General features: G+C 37.1%; 1 protein-coding gene across 2 annotated transcripts in view; it reads right to left on the bottom strand.

Moving 5' to 3' along the window:
• Positions 1-26,030, bottom strand: part of LOC124156362 (rhotekin-like) — a 585,015-nt gene extending 558,985 nt beyond the window's left edge. Inside the window, exon 1 of one of the 2 annotated variants that reach the window (XM_046530887.1) lies at positions 25,794-26,030. In XM_046530887.1, coding sequence (XP_046386843.1) covers positions 25,794-25,991 — 198 coding nt within the window. In that variant the 5' untranslated portion in view covers positions 25,992-26,030. Of the gene's footprint in view, positions 1-4,354; positions 4,499-25,793 lie in introns of those variants that run through there. The other variant, XM_046530888.1, reaches the window with a different exon arrangement.
• Between the last annotated feature and the right edge of the window lie 351 nt (positions 26,031-26,381).

The raw sequence follows: 26,381 nt of genomic DNA, 5'->3' as shown, positions 1-26,381 counted from the left end.
TTGTCCACAGAACAATAAGTTCTTGTTATTTTTCAGTTTTTATTACACGTTCGCCGCGTTTCAATGCTAATGCATTATCAGCAGGCACGGGTGAACACAAAAATTGCCTGACGAATCCACTATCTTCCACCATCGCATCATAACGCACAACTATCAACTAGTAGTTTACTCACAGCTTTAGAGTTCAACGACTAAGCGTCATTCTCAAGGATGAATCAATTTGAAAATGACGCTTTGTCACCAAAACATATCGGAACATGCATAAATCTGAGTAGAAAGTACAAATTTTGTTTCATTTGTCATGTTAGAAGTTCGGAATTCCCACTAAGTACTACCTGCATCCGAAATATAGACAAATAGGTTCGTTTTATAAACTAAATTTTGATACCCATCATGAAAATAGTGGACCACTGATAAATTTTCGGCACTAAAATCATAATTTTGAGCAAAAATAACTCATTCCACAAGACTAATAGGTGGCACAGAGCGGCACCGGCTAGTTGGAATGATTGATAGCACCTAGAAACAGCTGATTCCGATGAGAAACAAAAAAGAGGGAGAGGTTTTCAGGAAGAAAGGAATGATTAAGTACGCGCATCTTCCGACCCGTTAAACTTAGAATAAATGGAGGAATTTCAATCAGAGATAAGATGATCGCAACCCACCAGATGATCATTCCGAACTGTTGAAGAGGAACGGACAACGACATAAGACACGCATTCATGCTCCAAGGACGTATTCTGCCAACGCCAACTCAATCTCATAGGCAAGGATAAATTCCCAGCCTTGCTCAGAACTTGTTCCCTTGCACTCCTTCGCAGAAGCGCAAACTTCCACCCAAGATGAACATCTCGCGGGCGTTGTTATGGAACGACTCCCCGGCAGCTGCGTCATGCTACCGGCGCGAGACCGTTAAGATAAATATTCATCAAGTAAACACACAAGTCATGCTGCCACTTCGAAAATATAGTTCACTCCGCAGAATAATAATGGCAGAATGAAGGGGATTCTGGTCGAAATTAATGATTGCACTCGCGAAAGTTACAGCGTCGATTTTTCCACGGGGGGGATTCAAATTTTTAAGCCTACCAACAGGAAAATTTCATCTTGAGTTCTACCTTTAGAAAGCCCCTGATCTCGAGACACAATTCCGTCAATATCGGAAATCATACCATTCAATATGTGCTGCACTAACGCCCACTCCGTGGGCCGGATTCAACATTTACCCTTCATTCGTCACTCCTTTATGAACTCTCTCCTTGTTCATAATTTCCTTTTGCAGCTGCCATTGTAAAATCTAGCTCTCATAAAATTTATGCTATAGAATAGCAGCTAGCTTTAATTTATCATTGCTGGTTTTCCTAATAACATTTGAGTCGCAGGAAAAAAATATTCATTTAACACCAAATGAGGTAATTCCTCGCTATGTTCCTAATTACATAAAAAACGGATGAGCACTCCCAAAAATCAGAAATTGCGATGTTTACGGTATAAAGATGATTATTTTGCAGAAAATAAAGTAACCCCCAAACCGGATTCAATGTGATAACCAGATATCAATAAAAATTAAGGCAGTAAGTTACTGCCGTGCCAAGAGTCTGATTCTAAACACGTTTAACCATTAATGGGCGAAGAAAAATATCACATATTCATTACTAAATTATGGCAAGATGTTTTAGTGAGAAACGCAAGAAAAAAGGAAGAGAATTTCCTCAAAGAAAAAGAAATTAACAAGTAAATGAACGCATTTTAAAAAATATTAGAAACTTCTTCTGCTGCAAAAATGCATCGCTACATTGTTTTCATCATCAGGTTTAATTTTTTTTATCTTTTAATCTACCCTTTGATAATTCTACATCAGTCGGCATTCCTTATCATCACATGTTATTTATATGCCACATATCACCCTATACACAACTTTACTTTCAAATAACAATGTAATTCCGGCTTTCCCTCCGAAAAGTTTCAGAAAAAAATCTCCGAGAAACTTTCAAATAATTAAGTAACAAACAGAATAAATACGTAACCGGAATCTGAGTTTAAAAATTACACCATGTATGCTATCGCTATGAATGGAAGACATCGACTACCTGCCTCAAAGTCACCCGAAGCAGAGTAAACAATTACTGCACGACAGCAAATGTGCGAGGATCACAATGACATTATAAACGGGCATGACAGCCACATTACAGTGGACTCGGCACGCGTGTCGATAAACCAACACGCGACCAAATAAGAAAAGTAAAGAATCGTCTTTGCACGCGAAACAATAGAAAGCCGAGATTTAAAAAAATATCACGGAAAGGATACGAGAATGGTCTCCCCTCACCTCGAGCACAGTTAAGGGGAAAAATAAACAAAAACGACCGGATATTCGTCACCGTGAAGCCTGCCGTCACTGGCGCTGAGAATGAACCCGGGCGGCTGGCCAACGGGCTGGCGGCGAACGGTCGTTGAAATCTCCTAGCGACCGGCTGGGCGCGGATCCAATATTTAGGAGGATTGGGGATGCGGATCTGCGACAAGAAGAGGAGCACTACTGGGGACATGGCCAAGGGGAACAAGTGACTCGCTTCAGAACTGCAACCTGAAGACTGATTTGAAAAAATGGCTATGAATGGACTATCGTCTTCAGGTGCCGCGAAGAAGAGAGCAAGATTCTTCTTTGATTTACTATTGGTACTATAAATTTCTGTCAGGGATAAATACGTCGAGATTTCTCGAGTATCACAATGGATTACCGCGATAATTTCTCAGAGAAATAATCATTCACCTTGACCGGGATATTGTCCGGTATAGTACACAAATTTCAGCAGCTTAATTGGCAAAAGCATGCGATCGGATATTGGAGGTTTCCGGTTCGTATCCTGGTCAATGCGAATGATTTTCTTCTCAGTAGAATTTTCGCACAATTTGTGCATTGCGGGTAACTACGTACATTTTCCACCGTGGCTAGTCCCGGTATACTTAAATTACAATGGGTTAGGCTCTCCAACGCCATGACGAGAGACTCGCGTGTCGTCATAAGCGACCCAGAAATCAAATCTATTCGAAAGGTTCAGAAGAACAATGCATGGGAAATCTATGATTACCCGAAGTGAAACTCCCGAGATCTTAAAAAATATTTTTCTCCGGGAAAGCATTAGAAATTACTTATGTTAGACACCACTATTAGTATGAGATTAACCATAAATTGTTAAAAGCTAGGCAAGCCACACTCCTTGAACTGTTTACTAGATGCAAATTGACTTGTATAATGTATATAATGTATTAATGACATTGTATTGAGTATATAATGATATCACGTCCTTAATACATCACTCACAATTCTGGACGAGAAACTTAATTTAGGAAAGTATAACAGAATAAAATTAAAAAGAGCGATCATTAGCACCAGCATATTTACAGATTTACTCATAAGATATTATACTCACCTTTCGCCACACAATATCGTATGTCATCGATTCTATGCATTTCTCTGGTACGTCTCACAACAGCCAAATTTCAGCGTTTCAGAAATGACGTCTACAAATTGAAAGTGACAGAAAAAATACTTGCGAAAGCATTTCTTCCCACTCGAAGCAACTGATGCCTCGGTTATAAATACAGGTGCACGGAGCAGCAGAAAAACACCACAATGCAACTGATTGGCAATAAAATATTTACGCAGAGAATCCTAGTATCACAAGAGGAGTGTCCGAAAACCGGGTCTCAGATTTTAATCGAAATTTTTAGTCCATCGGGAGCTGTCTACGAATCGCCACCATATGGGGTTGTATAACCAATACCTAGTTTAACAAAAACGCAGTTAAACATTTACAGGTCTAATGTATTCCAATAGAAGTAGCGGACCACTTAAGTAATTAGAAAAGGGTAAAGCATGCAACCTTCGATGGGGAAATAACCTGACATCAATGCATGGCAAGAGGTCACTTTATTGAGAGAGTTGACTAGCTTGAAAAGGAACAGAGGAGTTCTATATTTCCAATTATCTTTCATTTTTAAGCATTCTCAAACACAAAATCGATTCTGATGATCACTGTCGATTTATTCAACATCCTACCCTAACTTCTTACACACTCAATGTTGCTTTCACACATTCAGAGAAGGGGTTCCATTCCCTGAGCCACAACGCACTTCGAGGATTCATTACTCGAGTATTATTCAATGATTTCACCCGAGATCAAAACCCGGGACTATAATATCCTGGTCAAGCGCTCTGACCCACTTGGGCATAACACTCCCGTTCCCAAAAAGGTGAGTAAAAAGAAAGAACAAAAACACGAAGGTTGTTGAATTCTGCGATGGAGGAGGGGTGCGCCAAGTTGGATGTGGCGCAAATCACGCAACTCACCCCGAGCGAGGATCGAACCCTGAACGGCAGGCTGGCGATGACCTGGTGTGGGTTGGCGGTGGACGAGTGACAGCAGAGGGAGTCGCTCCCTCGACGACGCCATTCGCTCCGCACGGGCATGTTAAGCATCCTGACACTCCCTGAGACCCCCGCTGACACCTGTAGGGCGCGCTCCCTTTGCAACCCCCTACCCTACTACCCCCTCCGACCGCGAGAGATGAGACAGGTGGAAGGGAAAACTAAACAAGGCGCCCACGAAGGATGACGGCGAGAGGAGAGGACGCGTCAACCCTTCCATTCCATAGTTTTATTCATCTTGTATTTTTATTCATTTTTTTTATTTTCCAGCTTTGAGCTGAGTTCGCTAAGAGCGCGACAGTCGGGAGATCGCTGGAACAAAATAAAGACAAAGAATACACGAGAAGGGTTGCCAACTCCCTTGCATTTGGTAAGCAAGGGAGGCGCATGGCAACGGAAACAAAGATATATCGAAAGCACGATATTGTGGTTGAGCCATAAACTAGTGATAAATTGATGAGACCGAAATAAAACCTCTTTCGCAAGGTAGAATAATGTAATCAAAAAGTTTAATAGAATTTAACAGGCATAATTAAGACGTAGAAACGAAATGGTCCGACGAAAAGCATCGAATTTTCCAAATCGTGAGTGCATACTTTACTTGGAGAGTTGAAGGGACTACGTTTATCTACATATGGATCCTAAAAGAAATTAAAAAAATATAAATTTGGATTCACATTTTTTTAACTAAATGATAAATCCCCGAAGAGCGCATAACAATTCTAAACTTTATTGGTTACAATTAACGAAACCCTAAGCTAGGGAGACTAAAAAATTGTGGTTATCAGGGGACCAAAGTCATCGTTTCATAACCCAGATGCATCTGAGATCTCATTGAATACACATAACGTCTCTGACTCTCTAATTACAAGAAATTATGAAAGTAGCCTATCCATTTCAATCGTAGAAGATACCTAATTGATAGTCCTTTCTTTATCAGCCAAATGTACGTGGCATAAATAGAAGCACCACAAATTCTTTGGGTAAAGATTATAGATGTCGTTTACTAACTGAATATTCAGTGAATTAATAGTGCTATTATCTGAAAACATACCCATCAACATTTATTCTAAGAACCCGACTTAAAACGTAACTTACAGGAATGCCGCGAAGTCATCCATAAAAAGTTTTATCCGGCAATTTAAACCAAAATAAGAATAATGGGCTTGCTTCACTGACAGTTATGCAATGGGATCCCTCGAACGAGAATCCTCAAATGACAGGGATGATAGATACACATTTGTGCTGCACTGGCCCACAACAGCAAGGATTGAGGATGAAAACACATATCAATCAGCTGCATAATGACACCAAAATTTCTAGAGAGTTGGGAGAATGCCGTCGACCACACCCTAAGAATCACTTGAAATGCTAACCGAGAAAGGCAATACATTTCCCCACGAGCTGCAGTCTAGCATTTTAAATTAACCATCACAAAAAATAAAAACCACTGCATTACAACTTCTTCAGTAACTACCTCGACATCACTCACACGTGGCATGATGGTAAGAGCAGAGAGTAACTAGAACTGATCGAAGATGAGAATATGTGCCAGGAATGGAGACACTCGGGACAAGGGCCTAAGGACGCAATGACGTATTTTTCGAGTCGAAGATGGAAAATACTAGGGAGCTTTGGAAATTAAATCCATGGAAGATAAAAAAGGTCGTACAAGACTTATTCCGCTTTGAAGAGAGACGCAATTCCACTTTGAAGAACAGATTAACAGTAAATTCGTCCCAAAATTTGGCGCCACTGGTGGGCGAAGAGGAACTCGGAAATTATTATTCAGTTATTTATTATCCATTCCATTATCCATCAATCCATTATAACCCAATTTTGCTTCTAAGCAACATAAAAAACGAATGCATTTTCAGCTCTATTCAGGAAATATTTTACTTACGTGTCCTTTTGTACTGTAAAGTTTAATGTCGATATATGTAGCTGCTACAATAATTATGGTTGAGTAGAAATTGTTTTCAATTGTTAAATGAAAACTCTTTAAATTCAATATCTCCCAGAAGCAGCTCTGGCTTACAATAGCACTATACATTCACCAGTCATTCGGTAAGTACTAGCCTGTAATTTTTACTAGAGAAACACCCGGTACTTTCTTCAAACGTCAATTCCCAACGTAGTTCCCTTATCAATAACATGTAGTTAAACATATGTAAACAGGAAATAATAGTATTAAAAATGTTCAAACCAAATAATTGCGCTGAGTGTACAGAATTATGAGATCGGGGAGAGATTTAGCGAAATAGAACTTAAGGATAGAGGGACAACATCAAAGAACCTCACTCGATAAAGATGCTGTTGGAATTCTGAAGGGTTGGCACGACTGCCTCGTGGGTAGGTGGGGCAGGAGGGGGAGGGCGCAAGGGGGTCACGGGAAGAGGAGCACCGGGGTCGACCTATCTGGCTCGAGGCACGGGGGCGGATGTGCCGCTCACACGTGGGGTGTGGAGGGAGACTTAAGGTGCGCGAACGCAGGGATGAGGCCACCGTAGTGCCTCACGGTCTTACGCACCGCGCGCCGAAAATGGCAAAATCGATCTCTTATGTGGAAGAATATTTAATATAGATATTCTCTCACTTAAGACTGTTTAATTATATAATCACTATACTATAAAACTCACTCCCGACTCTTGACTGACTGATTCATGCTTGGGTGAGCGAGACGAGATACGAAGAAAAGACATGGAATTGAACCCTAAAATCATCTGAAACCCTAGAAAATTTATCCTAAAACACAAAATTTTCTGTTACTGTGTTGCCAACTGCCTCTATTCCTCTACATTTTGGGGGCAGCAGCGGATAAAAAAATCGATGATAATGAGGAATTTGAGCATCGCAAAGAAGCTTTTAAATACTCGAAAAACGCTATTCGGGCTTCCAGCCGGGTGGTCTCACTCCATTCTGCCGACGTTTCGGAACACGAGTCGGGTTCCATCACCAGGGCTAATGGTTAATCAAGCTTTTAAATAGCACCAAAGTCACTGTGGCAGCCATACCTTGTAACAATTCTGTGGAGAGTAGTGAGCTGAGCCCCCCAACGAGCGATGGCTAGTGTATCGTGTAATACACGGAGAATCCTTTACAACCCTGTCACGGCGGAAAGGCTTGTTCGTTCCTATGGCCCAGGTACGCATACATGAAAGTAGCAGAGAATTTTATTTCGCTCACCAAGATAAGAGAAATATAAAAAGAAATATCACAGTCTAAGTCTAATGAATCACCCTTGGGGACTTTGCCGCGGTGTGCACCGATTCTTTACCATAGATAATGTTATCCTCATTAATGATTTAATTTGACCATAAATCATTCTACCCCCTTATTTTAATCTATCCGCTATCAAAATTTATTCCCAAGCTGCATTGGACCTAGTGATGTATGGAGGCAAAACTGAAATCGCACAACTGAATTTGACGAATATTCAAGAAATGAATCCATATAGCTCAATGCCATGTCCTATAAATCGCCACTGGTGGGAGTATAAAGAAATTACTCTCGGTAATCCCAACAATACCAGATAGGTCTAATTGTAGGAACATGGGCCAGAAATGATAATAATATAAAAATAATGATTTTTATTCCAAATTAGATAAATACAATTATTACGTATACCATGATTTTCCCGGAATATAGGAGCCCCATTGGACACCATCACAGTTACGGTGTCACCGACTAGACCATCACAGATGAAATACATTAATAAGAACATAGAATAAGTGTGTTGCAACTACAATCACATTGATACTATCATTGGTGCTAGATAAATTAGTAATTAACCCATAGAAATATGGAGTGAAAACAAAGCTGTTAGATGCATAAGCGTAAAGACAAGAGCTAACAGAAAATTTGAATCATTCTTTCACATAAACACCTTTGTCCGTAATCTGCGGCAGCTATTTTTTACACTTCAATGTCAATCAATGCTCCAACAGAATACAATTTAATATAAAAGGAATATTGTAACATTTTTATCTATGATTATAGTTTTTTAACTTAATTATTAAACTTTCTTCAGAAATAAGTACTTTAAGACCCAAGCAACAAGTAATCTGTTATTTAAATAATCATTATAAATGGGTACAACACAATATTAAATAAAACATTCATTTGTAGTTGATGTTGACACACGTTCATTTTTAGTTATACGCATGTAAATTATATAATCGTTTAGTAAAAACACTTTCGAACATAATCTGCACCAGTTTCTTATTATTTTTGTGTTCATAGACTGATTTTACAAATATAATAAATTTAAACAGACCAAAAAGGAGAAATCTTTTGTATTTTTCCACATACAATTTTAAAATTATAACTCTTAGATAACTTTAATAAGTAACTAATTTTCATCTCTAATTCCAAATGACCATTTCCATAAACCTATTTCACACCCCTCTTCATTTTTAAATTTAACTATTTCTTCAGGCAGAGATGAAAATATTTCATTCCCTAGATACAGAAGAAACCGTCTAAACAGTTCATTTTTACGTGTTGGTATGTGTACACCAGCGTTTCCTCTTAATCCATAATGCCAAATTAATATGGCAAACGAGATTTGTTCAGAAAGTAACTGGAACTACATTATTAAATTTACCACGAGTTTGATGAGTCCTACTGTCAAATATTTTTATAAGTACGTTGGCATATGAGTAAGTATGATAAAATTGTTAACTTTATTCATTGTTTACTTTACCTGTGGCTTCCGTGTTTTTATAAACTCGGCGATGGTCGGCTCACGCTTCATTACTTTTTCGTGAATTTTTGGCCAAAAATAATACTGTAACGATGCTTCAACATCCATATTCGCCAGGAATTGACCCGAGTGACTTTTCTGTTTCCAAAAGTAAAGGAAGCCTTAACCCTTTAAGGTATATAAAGATTGCAGCCGTTAGATTGCGTAACAAAAATACGTTTTTAGGCTGATATTGATGCGTATATTCCAAAAATATTTATATGAAAGCGATATGGTTGGAAGGAAATTACTTTGCTTTTCTACAAAACACACTTTATTGCCGACTAGTTTCGGTTACACTTTACCATTTTCAAGACTAGCGATACACATAAGAATTTGCCGGGATATGTACTCTGTGGTCGGGTGATTGTATATCTCTGTGGTCAGAGTATATATCCCGGCAAATTCTTATGTGTATCACTAGTCTTGAAAATTCTACAAAGTAAAGGCCTCAACAATTCAGTGCACGATAGCGATATCTCTAATAGTTTCTGAGATACACTCCTGGACGTAAAATAATAGCAATTCTCGCTCCATTATGGTCCATAGAGACATGTGTGTCCCATGACATAAAAACACCAATTTTGTGAAATTAAAAGCTCAAATGAAGGGTTTTTCGTTCAAAATCCTCAGGCTAGGTACGCATAAAGGATAAACCGAAAGTCTTGTTATAATTGACCTTCTCATTGATTTGTTATACAATATCAAATGTCCACATTGTAAACAGTATTTCAAGTGAAAGTTCTTAACAATGAGGAAAATAAAATTTCTAAAGGATGCCAGAAAAAGAATTTAAAACCAGAATCCAATAGCTTATTATGCAATAGAACCAATTCTTACAGCCATACACATTCTCATTTAGTTTTCAGAGAATTTAAAAAATTTGGGACATATATGTCCCTTGGACCTTAAAGGATTAAATAATCGTCGTTTTACCAGCAAAGATGGCATTAAAAGAAATCGCTGACAGAGCCATGGGATAGAGGCGAGGACTTTACCCCACCGGCCTCGGTGGTGGCAGGGTAAAGTCCTCGCCTACCTGACCGTAGGTCGTGGGTTCGAATCCCGTCTGGGTAGGTGGTCCCTATCTAGGGAATCGATATTTGTGCTGTGATTTGTTAATCCTCCGTTTTAAAGGCCTTTATGTGCTATTTACGGGGAAGTTGGTAATAAAAAATAAATAAGTAAAGGCTATCCCAAAGATCGAATTTGAGAATTATTTCGAGGATTAGAAGCACTGGTAAAAGTGCACAATATATCGAATGGGGACTAATTTGAAGGAGACAACATTAATGCAGACATCATTTTCTGAACACACGTATTTTTACGTGTTTTATTCACACGTATATTTTCGTATTTTTACGTGGGTAGCAAATAAAATCCGTAGCCATGCACATAACCGAGGAACTGCGTCTTTTCGATCTCCTTCGGGTGGTAATGTAAGTAGAGGTACGTATTCTTATATCTTGAAAGCTCCACTTTAGCCCACCATTCCTTCTCGCTCTCTTCACGAATGTGACCGTGAGAGAGTGAACGGCCCTCAACCGCCTTCTCATCATCATCATCGGCCGATAGTGGTGCACGACGAGGAAACCGATTAGCCCTCCCCGACCGCCTCACCTCCGAATGCACTTTCACGATTCTCTCGCGAAAGAGAAGGCGACGGAGGGCGGGAAAGTGTATGTGGAGAAGGATTTCTGTCGAACGTAAAAAAAAACACGGGGAGCGTCGCGTGATTAAATGACAAGCTAAACAACACTCTCTACCCCCTCTCCGACCATCTCCAAGGGAGCAAACTTCCAAAAATTTAATGATCGTCGCCCTCCGAGACACGCCACCCTTTCAAACAATTTTTCCCCGAAAGACCGTGACCGCGGAGATCTTACGAGAAGGTCTTTCCGAAAATGCCAAAGAAAAGTGAGAGCACATCGGCTCCTTCGGCAGACTCACGAATACGACAAGCTAACGATGAGAAGTCATTCGCACGGACAGGGATCCCAGGGAGACGCCAGAGGACTTAGAAGGTCATACAATTCATACTTATATTTTGCTTGAATTTTGGAGAAAATTTGTTAGATCATTAGTAAAAGGGACATAGTTTCGGGACATAGTTTCATAAATTAGAATATAACAATAGAGAAAGCAAAAAAATAGAGCAAAAAGGAAATTTTCAAAAAAATCGAGCCCAAAGAATTTACCGAGAGATAAAATTGTCAAAAAATCTTACACACCACCATATATAGCATGCCAGAACTAGGAATTTTGCCAGGAGGGGAGCCTACTGACCCCCTCGCTCTTTCTCCCCCACTACTAAAATATATAACATCTGTAAGCTATTTTTTTAGATGTGGGGTCATTAAATGTCAATGTCACACCCACCATCTCAGATTTTGATCATTTATTCCCTGTTGTTAGTTTCAACCTTAGTTTAGAAAAATCCCAAATATTAAAGACCCATTGCAAGAATATTTTATATATGAGTGTTTAAAGTCAATGAGGCACACACAAAAATTCTGCCCACCGGTCAAATTATTCCAAACTACCATATTTTTGCCCCTGTAAAACCTAAACCAAATGAGCCAAGCTAGTAAAACTTTTAGAGGCTATCAAAAAGCTGATATTGTATTCAAAAATATTATCAAAATGATTTTCACGTGAAAACTTTTTTTCTATAAATGTTCAAAAATTGCCCTTTTGAAAAAAATTGACAAAAAAGTGAATTTCCCACACATGTAAAAATCACATATATCACATGAAAGCCATAACAATCTCTGTAAACATGGTAAAGACCACCAACTCTAAAATAGAGTGATGTTATGGGCAATTTTGAATTTATTTGTTGATAAATCTTATGAAAATGATCATTCCCCTAATTATTTTTGCTGAACATTGCCACATTCTGCACGGCAGTTCATATTACACACTGTAAGTTTGCTATGTAGAGACACATCATGACGAAGAGTATTGTTGGAAAATATGAATACATAAATTTGGTAATGTATATATTACATATGTATTTGTGATACTGGGTGTATCGATACTATCGATTGTTAATTGTCGGAATGTTTTGGTTGGTAACCAAAATAAATAAGTTGGTGTTCTCGAAGTTTGACTGTCTCTCTTTTCCGCTTGTGTCACGTCGATGAACGCAAAGTCACGCAGTCTATATAAAAAATCATTCAACAAGTATAATATTGAATCTTCGATGGAAATTGGACAGAGTAAGCAAGTTGACAGGTTGACACTCATTTCCAAGGGTCCCAGCTAGAGATTGTGGGGATATCAGGCTTCTTTACAAAGAGTCATTCTGATACCACTGGGTATTCCGAATTTCCCCAATCCATCAAAGCCTAGCCTCTACAAAAGAAAATCATTGATCTAAATGCAGCCAGGAAGGCAAAAGGAAACCATCATTTAATTATCCTGAGGAGCTGCAAATACTATATTGCTACATTTTCATTTAAATATATAGTGGAACCCTCTTGAGTTAAATATTCCAGAATAAAAAATAAAAAAAATAGACTTTAAAAATATATTCAGCGGGAGCTGATTAGGTTAATAATGAATGATTGTAAAAGAGATTGATGAGTGAATAAGGATTGGGTTGAAATATTAATATCTAAACCTAATCAGCACCCACACTCAGATCTTAATTTTTGACGAAAAGCTTATTATATTTACTTTTTAGTGAATTTTACAGTTATATAATGTTTTATGTAATGTTTATATTATTTAATAATTATATAATGTTTTTGGAAAAAATGTGTTCTTATCTTTTTCATTTTATTTTTATTTTCTTCTTTTTAGTTATAATATAAATAAGAATTTTAAATTAATTTTTAATCCATTTCAATATTATCGTCATGACTTTATTTTATAAAAGTTGGGCCCATATGGCTTCCAAAAACTTTCCCCATATAGAGTGCAAAGTTGCACAGCATAAAACAATGGAAGACGTTTAAAAGCAACTAGTAAGCAGCATTCTAAAATAAATGGAAAACAATCAACTTTTCCAGTATTCGAACCTGTAACCTACTGTTAGCTATACAGATGCGTTTAGCCATTGTGCCAGATGACATGCACTGTAAACATAAAGAATGAAATCATTAATATTTACCATGAAGCAGAACGAATATTGTTAACAAATGTTAACTGCCAGAAAAGGTGGCTCATACTGACCCTAAAGACCTAGGAATAGCATAAAAATGCGTTGTCAACTGGTTCTGATCAGTACTGTAAATTTTAAGCCGATCCAACAATGGGAAGTGGATTAAAAATCAACTACAGGATTTCATCGATGAAACAGACAAATAGACAAAGCAAGTTAAGAAAAAGCATGCATTAAAAAAGTCTGCAGCTCTTTTTTACAGGTTGGGACGAGGAGACTTCAATCAAGTGCAATAAAGTTACATATTATGCTAGGAACATGGAATGTGAGACTGCTTCACATTTTTAAAATTGAGAGGAAATATGGAGAATAAACAAAATAAAGCTATTTTTTCAACAAAATAATCTCATAAATCCCATGGCTTGCTCCCCCCTAGACCATGTCTTGACCCCCGCCCCCAGGTATGATCCTGGGTACGCCCTTATTATGCACAATAGATAAGAAAATAATAATGTTGAAGTTGGAATAATACTAGAAAAGAACATTGTACCAAGACCAAATGAGTGGTATCATGGTGGTGGAGATCTATAGATACGCCCACAGTGAACCATGAAATTGAAGAAATAAATAACGTTTAAAAAATGCTTAAATATAACCATCACTGATTTCTCTGAAAGTTATGTGAAAGCAGTATGCTTATGTTTAATAATGATCACTTTATCTCAGCTCAGATTTGGACCGTTGTAAAGTTATTATCCTTTGAAGATTGCTGAGTCAGGCCTCAGAGTAAAACATGAAAAATCACATAAATGCTTATTACTAAAGAACCATGGCCCATAGAGTAGTGGTTATTGTTTCATTTTGAAGAAAATGCATTTATGCACATTCTGACATAACTTTCAAGTCATTTGAAGGAATAATAAACAAATAAGACTAGTTTAACCAATAAAAATTTGTAATTATTTAACAATTTTTTACTAAAAAAGACCACCTTTTGTTTTCTTTAAAATTTCTCAGTGGGCAGTTTAAATGGTAAACTATGAAATGAAATATACTGGTACATATCACCTTCTTTAATGTACTTCCTTCTTCAATTCCCAATAAGGCTTACTCCATTAAACTACAAAAAAAAACATTATTTTTCTTCCTCTTCCTCGTTTACCCATCATTCTCTCCTTTCAACTGTTTTCAAAATTCTCTTTACTCTCAGTTCTTGCTCCATCCAAACCTTTAGCATCCTCCATATCTCATCTAGAAGCTGCCTCTCCTCACCAACCATACACTACATTTCTTTCCATCTCCTCTCTGTCTACTTCACCTTCTCTATTCTTGTCCACACCCACATCTCCAAGGTCTACAGTGTTTTTCTTCATCCCACTCCTCAAGCATCCAGTTTCCACATGGTAAAGTGCTATACTCCATATCAGACTCTTCACAAGCCTTTTCATTAAACTCTTACAGAAGGAAATAGGAAGGGTTTTATGAATAGTAAAGAACTGATGCAATGATCATTAATGATTATTGCATCAGTTCTTTACTTTTGATAAAACCCTTCCTTTATTAATGCAATTCTCTTCTTGGTGTCCTAACCACCGCATCTGTTTTTTTATAATATGATGCCCAAGTAGTTGAAATGCTGTAACTGCCTGAAGTCTCATATTCCTAGCTTGTGATGCTTTACAAAACTGCATAACCATGGTAGACCTCCTTCTTCCATGGCATAACCTTATCTTCTTGTGATTAATCATCATGCGATACTCCTAGTAAGCTTGTCTAACACATCCAATAGAGCCCGCAGCCCTCTCACTGACTGGCTAATCAATGCCTGATCATCCGTAAACCTCACTGATTTAAACATCATTTCCCCCCACTTTTACTCAACCTTCCAAAGTAATCTCACACCTCTCTTACATCTCCCTACCATACACTTTGAAAAGCAATGCCAATAATGGACAGCCTTCCCCCACTCCTCGGCCAATGATTGCCAACCCAAATTGTCTCTCCGGAGCAAAAAAAAAAAACTAGGGAATGGGTTTAGCCACATTGACATACCAATTCCTAAAAGACCAACGAAGCCATGTTCGGCCCAGATTCCAGTCAGATGGGTGGCCATTCTTACTATAACCATGGTAATCTTGTTCCTTGTCTGCAACTGGCAGACAAGTTTAACATGGGGTTGGCAAAATGCATCAAGAGAAGTTCAAATGCATCAACCATACTGCGAGAATGCTACCCAAGGGTTCACTGACTGTGGCCATGATGATGATGAAATGCCATCCAAAAGTATTCCAATAACTGGAAAAAAAAACAGCAAAGAACACACTGCATGTATGAAAAGCAATGGATTCCCTACACCAGTTGGCATTTTTAAGAATCAGTACAGAATGAATTCTAACAGGATCAGACCAAGAAATCAATGGAATTTGAAAAAAATTAAGAAAGGGCTTTAATAATTAGCAAAAAAATAAACAAAAAAGCCAAGGAATGTTAGATAAATGTAGATGAAAAACCAATAAAGGGAGATAATTAATGGCCAATAACAAGGAATAAAAAGGAAGCTTCATACTAGATAGTGAGTGGCCATTTCCAATAACATATGGAGCAATTCATACAATGTACTAAGTGATGAGAATAGAAATAGTTTGTCAGAGAAGGAGGAAAAAGATAAAAGAAATAAACAATATATGGAAGAATCAAACACTGTAAACAATCTTCATAGAGAAATTATCAAAGAAAAAGTTACGTACAATAGGATCATATGCAAGCCTCATTATGACATTAAAATTAAATGCAGAGAGAGGCCAAGGGAGAAGCAGGAAATGGTGAATAAAGGCATCATAAATGGAAGAAATTCCATCAGAGCCAATCCCTTACATCAGTTGAAATTTATTAAAAAGAAAACAAAGTCACTAGTATGCAGGAGAAAGTAGGTAGGCCAATATCAAACCAATAATTAAATTGTCGAGAATGTGTAGTAATTTGTCTTCTGGGAAGCAAAGTGAGGGAAAGGGCAGGAACGGAATGGTAAAATACTTCAGTACAGCATGTTTCTCCATGGTGGTCAGGCATATCAGCAAAGAAGTCAAAGGAGACACATTCAAAACATGATGTAACAGAAATATGATGAAGATCAAAGTCATCATCTATAGGAGTAAGTAATGAGAAAGCCCAAATAAGAGAAAAAAGAAGTGTACAAAAAAATCCAAAGAAGATGATCACACAACTTGACCACCAACATCAAGTCCCACAAGTTGGGTAGGCAGAACGGCAAAGGAAACGAAGTGAATAAGATCAAGTGAAGATGATTAAAAATCACTCATTATTAAATTAATAACCACTTCCCAAAGAGACTCATCCACTCTGTAGTTCATACAAACAATCCTATCTATCCAAATAATCAAGATTAACTAAATAAAATAGATTTATCAAATGCTACAGATCCTATATAACGTGGGCTCATTTAAATAAATAAATTATTTGAACAAATTACAAAAGTAGTTAAAAAATAGATTACAAAATTGCACACAAAAATTATAACACTCAAAACCAGCTTCTTCAAAAATTAAATCAGAAACCACAAAAAATCTTACAAGTAATGTAATATTTAAATAAACATGACTTGACTATAATAGTTGCTACACCAGAGAGACATCACAATATTTAAAGAACTGAATTTACCAGCCGGTATCATCTATTGAAAATAAAATGAAAAACAATAGCCATACTTTTGACTTTCAAAAGACCAAAATTCAAGATACTGAAACTAATTTAAGAAAAAGATTATTTAAAGGATTCTTACATATTTCCAAATTCAAAAAAAGTTGTAATAAGAGATCAGACATTAGAGTCAATATAGACAATAGAGGGGTTATCTATTTATTTTTCTAACTTCAACTCCAGTAGCGAGAATGAGATTGAATGATATAATGACCACTATCAGAACCAAAACATTCACAAACAACAAAGTGCTTGCAATGCAAGGTCAACTTGAATTGAAACTATCATAAAGATTATGAAGTACATATACACCTGCTTAAAAATAATAACATGCACTAATATAGAGAGAAATGTTAGAGGTGGAATTATTTGATGACCCCTTTATTGTCTCATCCTAATGGTTCATTAAGACAACAATTTCCATACATGGCGCATTGGATCAGCTTATACGCTGATCCAAAACTTTTATTATTGTGAGTGTCCACACGGGCACAACCAGAAGTAGCACTATGAGCTTTGGAATCATGAGATGCAAGTACTTAATAACTTTAGTTGCAATCCATGCAGCCGTATGGAAATTCATAGCATAATTCAATGAACAGATAAAGCAACAAAAGTGAGACTAATTACACTAGCCATTACAATATTTATTTCTACCAAGTAAAAGGCATGACAAAATATTCAAATTCCCTCATTGCAAATAATTAGATAGGGGTGGGAATATAAATGACAAAAAGATGGAAAATCAGACAGATAACAGGTAGCTAAAATCTTTTCCATTTTAGCATAATAGTATTTAAAATCAACATGAGGATATTATTTTCCAACATTTTTTGAGCAGAATTACCTTTCAATCAATGAGAGGTAAAATTATAATACTTCAAAAGTCATTAAAGTGGCATTGCTCCTGTTCAAAACGATTGCTATCATTTGACTTACACTTTGTGATGATAGATAGGATCAAGGCCACTTACCTGGAAAAGAGACAAACAAATTATAAAATTATGAACCATGAACGTTTCCAAAAGGAAGACATTATACAAACATCAAATTCAACGATACAGTATGCTCAGGTAGAATTTTCTCAATGGAATATAGAAGAATGCTAAGGATTGAGATTGGAGAAACCATAGCCGCGGTCCATAGTGGGGGAGGAGAATTGAGCCAAAGCAAGAGAAATACATCTGTATGCATGTGAGGATACCAATTTTTAATTAGGGTGCTTAGGAAATATTAAAGTATGTAGTTCTAATCCTAAAAAGCTCTTCTTCAATAAAATGTAAAAGTTAAAAGCACATTGGATGTCTAGCAACTTTAATACTTCAGCATATAATCCGCCATCAGTATTAAAATGAACTCATTTAAGAATACAAATATATGTACTGCAGTTTTCTAAATTTATAATAAACATAATCTAATATAAATGTTAGCTAAATGTTACAAAGTGAAAACTGAAGCCTAAAGTCTATTATAAGAACCTATAATTCTAAAAAAATATGCACAACACAGTAATTTGGCTAAAAATCATCACATTTATCAATTCGCTCTTAGTTCTCTCCCATCGAAACCAACTTTAGGGTTGAATCACTGAGTGCGTGGTACTAAAGTCAATATTTTAGAGATGGTGATTTGATACGTCTTCCGTAATAGAAGTGCAGAGGTTTTATTAGATATCAGATGGTATTTTGCAATCTTTTGGAAGATCCCAAAGCAAGTCAACTAACGGCAAATAATACTTACTCTGTTGATTCAACGCAAAGTAAAAAGAATCTTATGTAAAAGAGAGGGGGAATAAGGGGCTTACATTCCATACTGAAAGAATGATGTGACAAAGCAGTGAGTATAAGTAGATGAATTCCAATTAGATTCTAATAAAGAAGTCGATACCTCCACTGCACAAATGCTCAACAATCGCCCACCAAATCAAATCCGCTCATCTAGTAGCCCTAATTGTACTAGATGAGCAGATTTGATTCGGTGGACCATTGTTGAGCGTTTGTGCAGTGTAGGTATCAAATTAGTAATGACAAATATTAGATATCTAGTTCAACAAGGATTTATTTTCTTTCTATTATGATAATTATCACTGAAAAAAGAATTAGGACAGGTAAGTTATTTCTGAGTCAACTCAACTTGCAATGAAAGCAACAACTCATTAAAGATCATTTAAAAGCAATGGATTGGACATTTAGCGAATGATTCTTTACTATATAACACTAATAATTTACATACAGTATAAATTTCAGAATAATTTTATATAAATTGTAAAGGTTACTTGCCTACACGAGTATTTCAAAACAACTTAACCCTGCTATGTACCAAAATGCGGGTATGTGAGTAGGTAAAAGGAATGATACAGTGAATGGAGTCAATGAATAGGAGATTAATGAGCCACCTTATAAGAAGTCATAAGCGAACTAATAAAGAGCCATTACAGTTTCCTTAAAATGTTGATTACCATGGCTTGCCCCCCTCCCCTAGTTTTGATCCTGGGTATGACTTTGTATGAAGTTGAAAAATTAGATTCTACGAGGGAAGGGAAATATGATGGCAATTGAATTCCGAAATCTACCCCCAACGGAAGATTACTTAAATAAGAATGACAAGAATGCCACAAAAATCACATGCCTCAAAGCAAGCAAGGGGACACTCTACCATCTATTACAAAATGAGTGAGTACATGAAATTCCATAGGCTGAGCCAAGGCCCTCCTCCATGAAGTCAATCTAAGGGCTGTTGTAGTGGGAATAAGAGGAATTAAAACATGATTCTCTCATTTAGCAACATAGAATTCTTACTCACTGAAAGTTACAATAATTATCTATCAAATTTATAAATTTCAACCAACCAAATTAAAACACAAACTTTGCACTTTTCTAATTCGTTATCTCGGGTTTTGACTTCATGGATTAGACATAACAAAATGAAATGTAAAAATCTTTATAATCCCAAATAAATTTAATAATGTACATCCTAGGATTCGATGTGGCATAATTCCACATCGAAACCTAAGTCTTGCAGTATTAAATTTACATAGTATCATGAAGTTTTTTTGATTCCATTTGTTCTTTTCCACCCATTTAAGCTGATCCTCACTAGTTTTAGTGCCTCAGCACTATTCTCAAGGTAATGGATTTTATTCTGCTGATGTATAAATAGGTAGGGACCATGAGGGAAGGTGAGTAAGGGCTATAATGAGGCAATCAAATACTGTCTCTTCATCCTCTTGACCTCCAAAACATAATAGTCCCACTCCTATACTCATGTAATCACCCTCCCTCACCGTGCACGCCTGAAGAATAAAATCCATTACTTTACCCCTTGAGAACAATGCTAAGGCACTGAAATTGATTGAAGTAAATTAAAATGCGTGAAAAAGTACAAAGTTTGCGTTGCGATTAGGCTGAAATGAACTTCCACAAAGTTGGATCACCACCAATTGAATTTATTGCAACTAAGTCAAAATGCCCATTTGTGAAAAGACAATAGATCATTCGACAAAAGCTGGAGCTGGAAATTTATTTCTAAATTCGAAGATTATTAATTTTGAAGATTTTCCAGAGTAATCAATGTGAAATCAGTGTAAAACAGGAAAATATAACCATAAAGAAATGAAACCTAGCATATAAGTAGCATGCAGAAATGAGAGAATTACCTAAAAAATTGAAAATACAAAATCATGGCCACATAGAAATTATAGGAAAGAGTTGAACAAAGAGAGATTAAAGGATTAGAAAAATGCACAGAATTTCTGATAATAAAAAAAAGCAAACGTAGCAATTGCAGCCGTGACAGCCGATGGTTTGATGATGAAAAATGTCTCAAGTTTAAAAAAATGGTAAGGAAATGAAAAAATTGGGACAAGGAATATGACCAATTAAATTAAAAGAAAATAGAGGAACTGAAATCACTGGGTATCTGCCCCATCAGTCCATCAAGCACCTCAAAGCTTCGAAGAAAGAGGGAGGGCGCTCCTTCCCTTACCCGACCCCTCCCCTTGCCGTGCTTCCGCTGCCTCCCCCTCCTCTTGCCGAGCGATGCAGTCCTTCTAGTACCCTCACCTCGCCGCAGGCGACGCCCTACGACGGTTCCTATTTTAGTCATTATTATTCGGTAATTTATGACTTAATGTATGCATATTTCTTGATTTTAAAACTCGCAATCGACTATTAACGTAGCTGGGGATTTCCCGTTGTGATTGTTTTTCGCTTAAAACAATGCTTTCACTTAATTCCCACGCGTTAAAACTGCAATTTCCACTTTATGTAAATTTGGATAACCTAGGGAGAACATATACAGTAACTTTTATGCAGTAGCGAAAATTTCACTCAGATATTTTCATTCTCACCGCTTAAATTAGAAAACGCGTTCACCGGGCAATCACCTTTCACCTTAAATCCAGAGCACACCCATTGTCAGACCAGATCTTAGGCAATTTTTTGTATCAATTTTGAAAGAGCCTGGGGGCAAAATGTTTACAAACATACATATTAAAATTGAACATAACCAATGCCTGAAGCAACAAATTAAATGGTCTAAATTAGCAACCTAAATCCACCATAGTCAAGGTCCCACATTGGATAGAGAAAAAATAAATTTCATAGGGTAGGCATAAAACTGAAAGAATCAAGATGAGATGCATCATTGACAAGCTGAGAATGGTGAGGATGTTTCTAAATGCTGTTCAATTCTTGCTGGTTTGAGTGAAATTCCGCACAAATGCACTGGAGTTAAACAACAATTCTGAAGAAGGCAATTTTTGTTGTACCCCTATTCCCTTTAACACTAGAGGATGTTTAGGTACTTTAGATTCAATGCCTGAGAAATATTGTTGAATCTGGGATCCACTCATATTATAGTAATAAATTCTATGTAACAGTTTGTTCAAAATACCTCATCTAGTGTTCAAGTGAATACAGTACCACGGGAAAATAGAGGAATTGTATAATGGGTCAGTCACAAGTGGCTATGACCACTGAGAGGTAAATTTGGAAAATTAAGTACTAAAGTACATTCCAAAGTATCAATCCACCAAATAAACCAACTTCAAAGGGAACAAAGTGTTGTATCTCCCTAAAATTCCGTTAAATATAATGCAACTGTGATTTTTTCAGATATTATGAACAAAGTAATGAATGAGGCCTATCCTTGTCGTGGCCAGAGTGGCCTTGGGATTGAAATCTAGGCTCCAAAGAAATTGTAGATCATTGAAAACTCTAACTTCAACACCAGAAGTGAGAATGCGAGTGAATGAAGAAATGACCACAATCAAAACCAAAAACAGCAAAGTGATTGTTTGACGGATCCCTTTCTAAGTATGAAAAGGAAAATGTGATCCTCCGTAGAAGGCATCCTAAAAACAAAAAGACCTGACTAAGATAGTTTATCAAAATTTGCCACAGCTAATTCGAGAGAACTATGTAATACATTAGAAATATGCATTGCATTCTTTATAATAAAACGTTATTGTACTTTTCCACACGATTTAATTAATACGACCGGTTTCGTCGCAGAGGCGACATCATCAGGTACAGAATCCGTTATAATAACAGTTATTTTGTTCTTGTTTATCTGGTTGCTATTACGTTGGTAGGGGAGGGTTGCGTTGGGGTTGGAGCGTCACTCAGCTTCAGGGGAATCTCCAAGAGCGGGGAATAGTTTACAAAAATATTTTCATTTGCTAAAATTCCATTTTTTATATGCTTCCTTATATCCAACTCCTCCAAGCAGTCCATCCTTCTTCCCTTTCCCTCAAGGTGGAGAATTTCCGGAACAAAATTGCTCCTGTGGTCACTCTCCCATAGATGTTTCGCAAAATGCGATTTTTCTAACTCCTCGTTTCTCAAATGCCTTCCGTGTTCCTCTGCTCTTACTCGGAACGAACGTCCAGTCTGGCCTATGTAATAGGTCTCACAGTCACTGCACTTGAGTCTGTAAATGCCACTTCTATCATTTAAGTCAATTTTATCTTTTATATTGCATAATAACGCCCTTAAATTAGATGTGTTATAATATGCTATTTTAAAGTCTTCTCTGGGAAAAAGGTTTGCGGTTGCCTGTGAAATATTTCCATAACAACTCAGTTTGCACCAGCGTTTCTTATGCTCATTATGAATGGATGAATGGTATATCATTTTCTGTGCCCACATCTAATTTAAGGGCGTTATTATGCAATATAAAAGATAAAATTGACTTAAATGATAGAAGTGGCATTTACAGACTCAAGTGCAGTGACTGTGAGACCTATTACATAGGCCAGACTGGACGTTCGTTCCGAGTAAGAGCAGAGGAACACGGAAGGCATTTGAGAAACGGGGAGTTAGAAAAATCGCATTTTGCGAAACATCTATGGGAGAGTGACCACAGGAGCAATTTTGTTCCGGAAATTCTCCACCTTGAGGGAAAGGGAAGAAGGATGGACTGCTTGGAGGAGTTGGAGATAAGGAAGCATATAAAAAATGGAATTTTAGCAAATGAAAATATTTTTGTAAACTATTCCCCGCTCTTGGAGATTCCCCTGAAGCTGAGTGACGCTCCAACCCCAACGCAACCCTCCCCTACCAACGTAATAGCAACCAGATAAACAAGAACAAAATAACTGTTATTATAACGGATTCTGTACCTGATGATGTCGCCTCTGCGACGAAACCGGTCGTATTAATTAAATCGTGTGGAAAAGTACAATAACGTTTTATTATTAAGAATGGATTTTCACAAAGTAAAGCCAGAAACAATCAAGTTTATTGCATTCTTTGATATACCCACACAAGTATGGGATGATCATCCTGACTACAGGAACTGTTAGCAAATTATTTGGGGTCTTCATGCGGTAAATGATAGTGCTGAGAGAGGGATGAAACTAATTTGAGATTTTATGAAGAATGAAGAGAGCTTTCAAATTTATTACTAAGTATAAATTTTCATCATAGCACAACCCCTGATATGCGCAAAAACACTGTCAAAAATGTCTAACCGTGGAAGATTAGAAATACACTGAAAATGTATTTTATTTTGGTTAATATGCACTTAAATTCATGGACAAGGTGAAAATAAATGGATCGCTCTTGATTGGAAATTTTTTCATGTCAATTGAATCCTTTCTAACGTAAGCACGCCTTCAGAGGCTAGATCCTTCTAGCAAGAGCAAAGACTTTGAGGAGGGCAGGGAAGGGGTGGAGGGGAAGTCTCTAGCAAGTGGTGTGGGCCGTACCTCAATGGCGCCTCGATGCGGGGTAGCACCCTAGAGGGTGGATCGCATTACGACGGATGATATTTCGTAAACACTTAGAGATAGGTCAAAACAAACAGAAATTCAGCCCTAAAGAACTCTACTTTCACCTTTTTCATTAGGATAACCCCTTTTCGGTCCCAAAAAACCCAACTGAAAGTCCTTAGTACTTAGGGCCTTTGGGGCATGGGTTCCCGTAATTTTAAAGTACCCAAATGTTAGCATGTGAATTTCGGTTCATTTTGAGCCTAGGAAAACATAACTTTTCTCAATTCTGAAAGATAAGGACTGGTCTATTGCACCGTCAATTGAACCTGTATCATAAAGATTTAAGATAGAAATACCTGCTTAAAAATAATATCATGTAATAACATAGAGAGAAATTCTAGAGGTGTAATTATTTGATTACCCCTCTATTTCTCCTCTAGAATAATAGCTCTTAGATTTGCCTTTTGGTGACTTTCCCCAAATATACAGCCAAAGTATGCAGGGAAACTATTTCACAAACTCAAACTTTTTGCCAACATCTTTAATGTCAAGAGCTTTGCTTTCAAAGCATTACGGGTTGCTCCAACCACCACAAGGTTACAAACACCCATCCTCTAAACAGAAAAAGGCCCACAAAGAAACAAATTGAGAAGGTGATCCAATCTTCTAAAGTAATACTTAAAACAGCAAAAAGGTTGATTCCTTTGCTGATTTCATATTAAACTAGTATAAGTGATGTAGGCATATTAAATCAAACATGGATAATGTTAACATTGTTCAGTACACCTCCAAATTAGTATTCACTTGTGTATTTCTTGGCTCTCTTTTTAAGCCACAAATCTATAATAACCACTTTGAATCAGCAGAGTGTTAGTAAAAAAAACTAGCCATTCTTTTCAGCTGGAGAGAGAGAGAACATATGGATGAAGACAAACAAATATGTCCTGACATCTCCACATCCAAACCGCTGACTTTCTGCAAGTAAAATAGCTCTCAAGAGATTTCCGAATGTATTCACCATTTCTAAATCGGTAAAGGCAAGGATATTCTACCAAAATTATGGCTATTTCATATTTCCACCGGTAATTGCATTCTTACATAAACATCTCTTGGTGGTTACCATTCAAACACCGTGAAAAGTTTGCATTTTGGAAATTTTAAAACATTTCAAAGATATTCAACCAATATGGAGTGATCAAATTTTGTATCCCTAAATGTTATTTATAATATATTATATAATAAGTCAATTGAACATCCGAAAAGACTACAGATACAGAACTGTTATTTTGAATCAAATTATGGAGGCTATTGGAATCAAAAACAATATAAAAATGTTTTCAAAGAATGGAAATAACCCAAATATACATATTGAACTTCTTTTTACGACTAAGAAGTCTTACTCATCTATTTCCACCAAATACACAACCTGTGGTGTTCAAGGCCATCGTCTGCTCTAAGCGGGAGACTGCTATCATTATTATTGAGAAATTGTAGAGAACCAAAGAAGCAATGACGAAGATGAAATAACTTTTATCCAACTTTCCTCTAAAATACTGGCGGAAAATACCGTACTAACCATTAACTGCTTCATTGAGCGAAGAGAATCCCGGCGTCTGGCACGAGCTTGAAATTCACACAATCCATGTAAATAATCACCACCATCGTTCTGGCTTCCTAAACTCAGAGTTCTTCGAGCGATCTTCTTTATCCGTGCACTTTCCCGGTTCTTAAAACCAAGTGTGAGAGTTTTCCTAGTGATTTTTCTCGGACCCATTTTCGCACAAAAATAAGCGCTCACAATTTGAAAAGGATGATCCGTTATGTAAACAAAACATGAACGATGAGCGCAAAAGTAGTCGACGCATTTGGTGATAGATGGCGTCGGCGCAGCCGGTTTTTTTTGCCGCCACCTGTTTGGGCGTGATTGGAAAACCCGCGAAACCTGATTTATGTACACATTTGTTGAGGAGGGGGTTGATGAGGTTGGTTGAGGTTGTAGACGATATCTTCCAGTGTTTGGAAAACCGTTTTTCTCGGACGAGCGAGTACATTCAAGCTTGATATAATTTATAGTTCTTTCTTAGTCTTTCCTGGTCTTTTTAGGGCAAAAATGTTTTGAATTCTTTCTTTGCCCTTATAGTAGTTTCATTCTTGGTGATAGAAA

The sequence above is a fragment of the Ischnura elegans genome, chromosome 3, assembly GCF_921293095.1.
Source record: "Ischnura elegans chromosome 3, ioIscEleg1.1, whole genome shotgun sequence".
NCBI lineage: Eukaryota > Metazoa > Arthropoda > Insecta > Odonata > Coenagrionidae > Ischnura > Ischnura elegans.
Note: the sequence above shows the minus strand (reverse complement) of the source record. Positions and strands in the feature narration are given on the sequence as shown.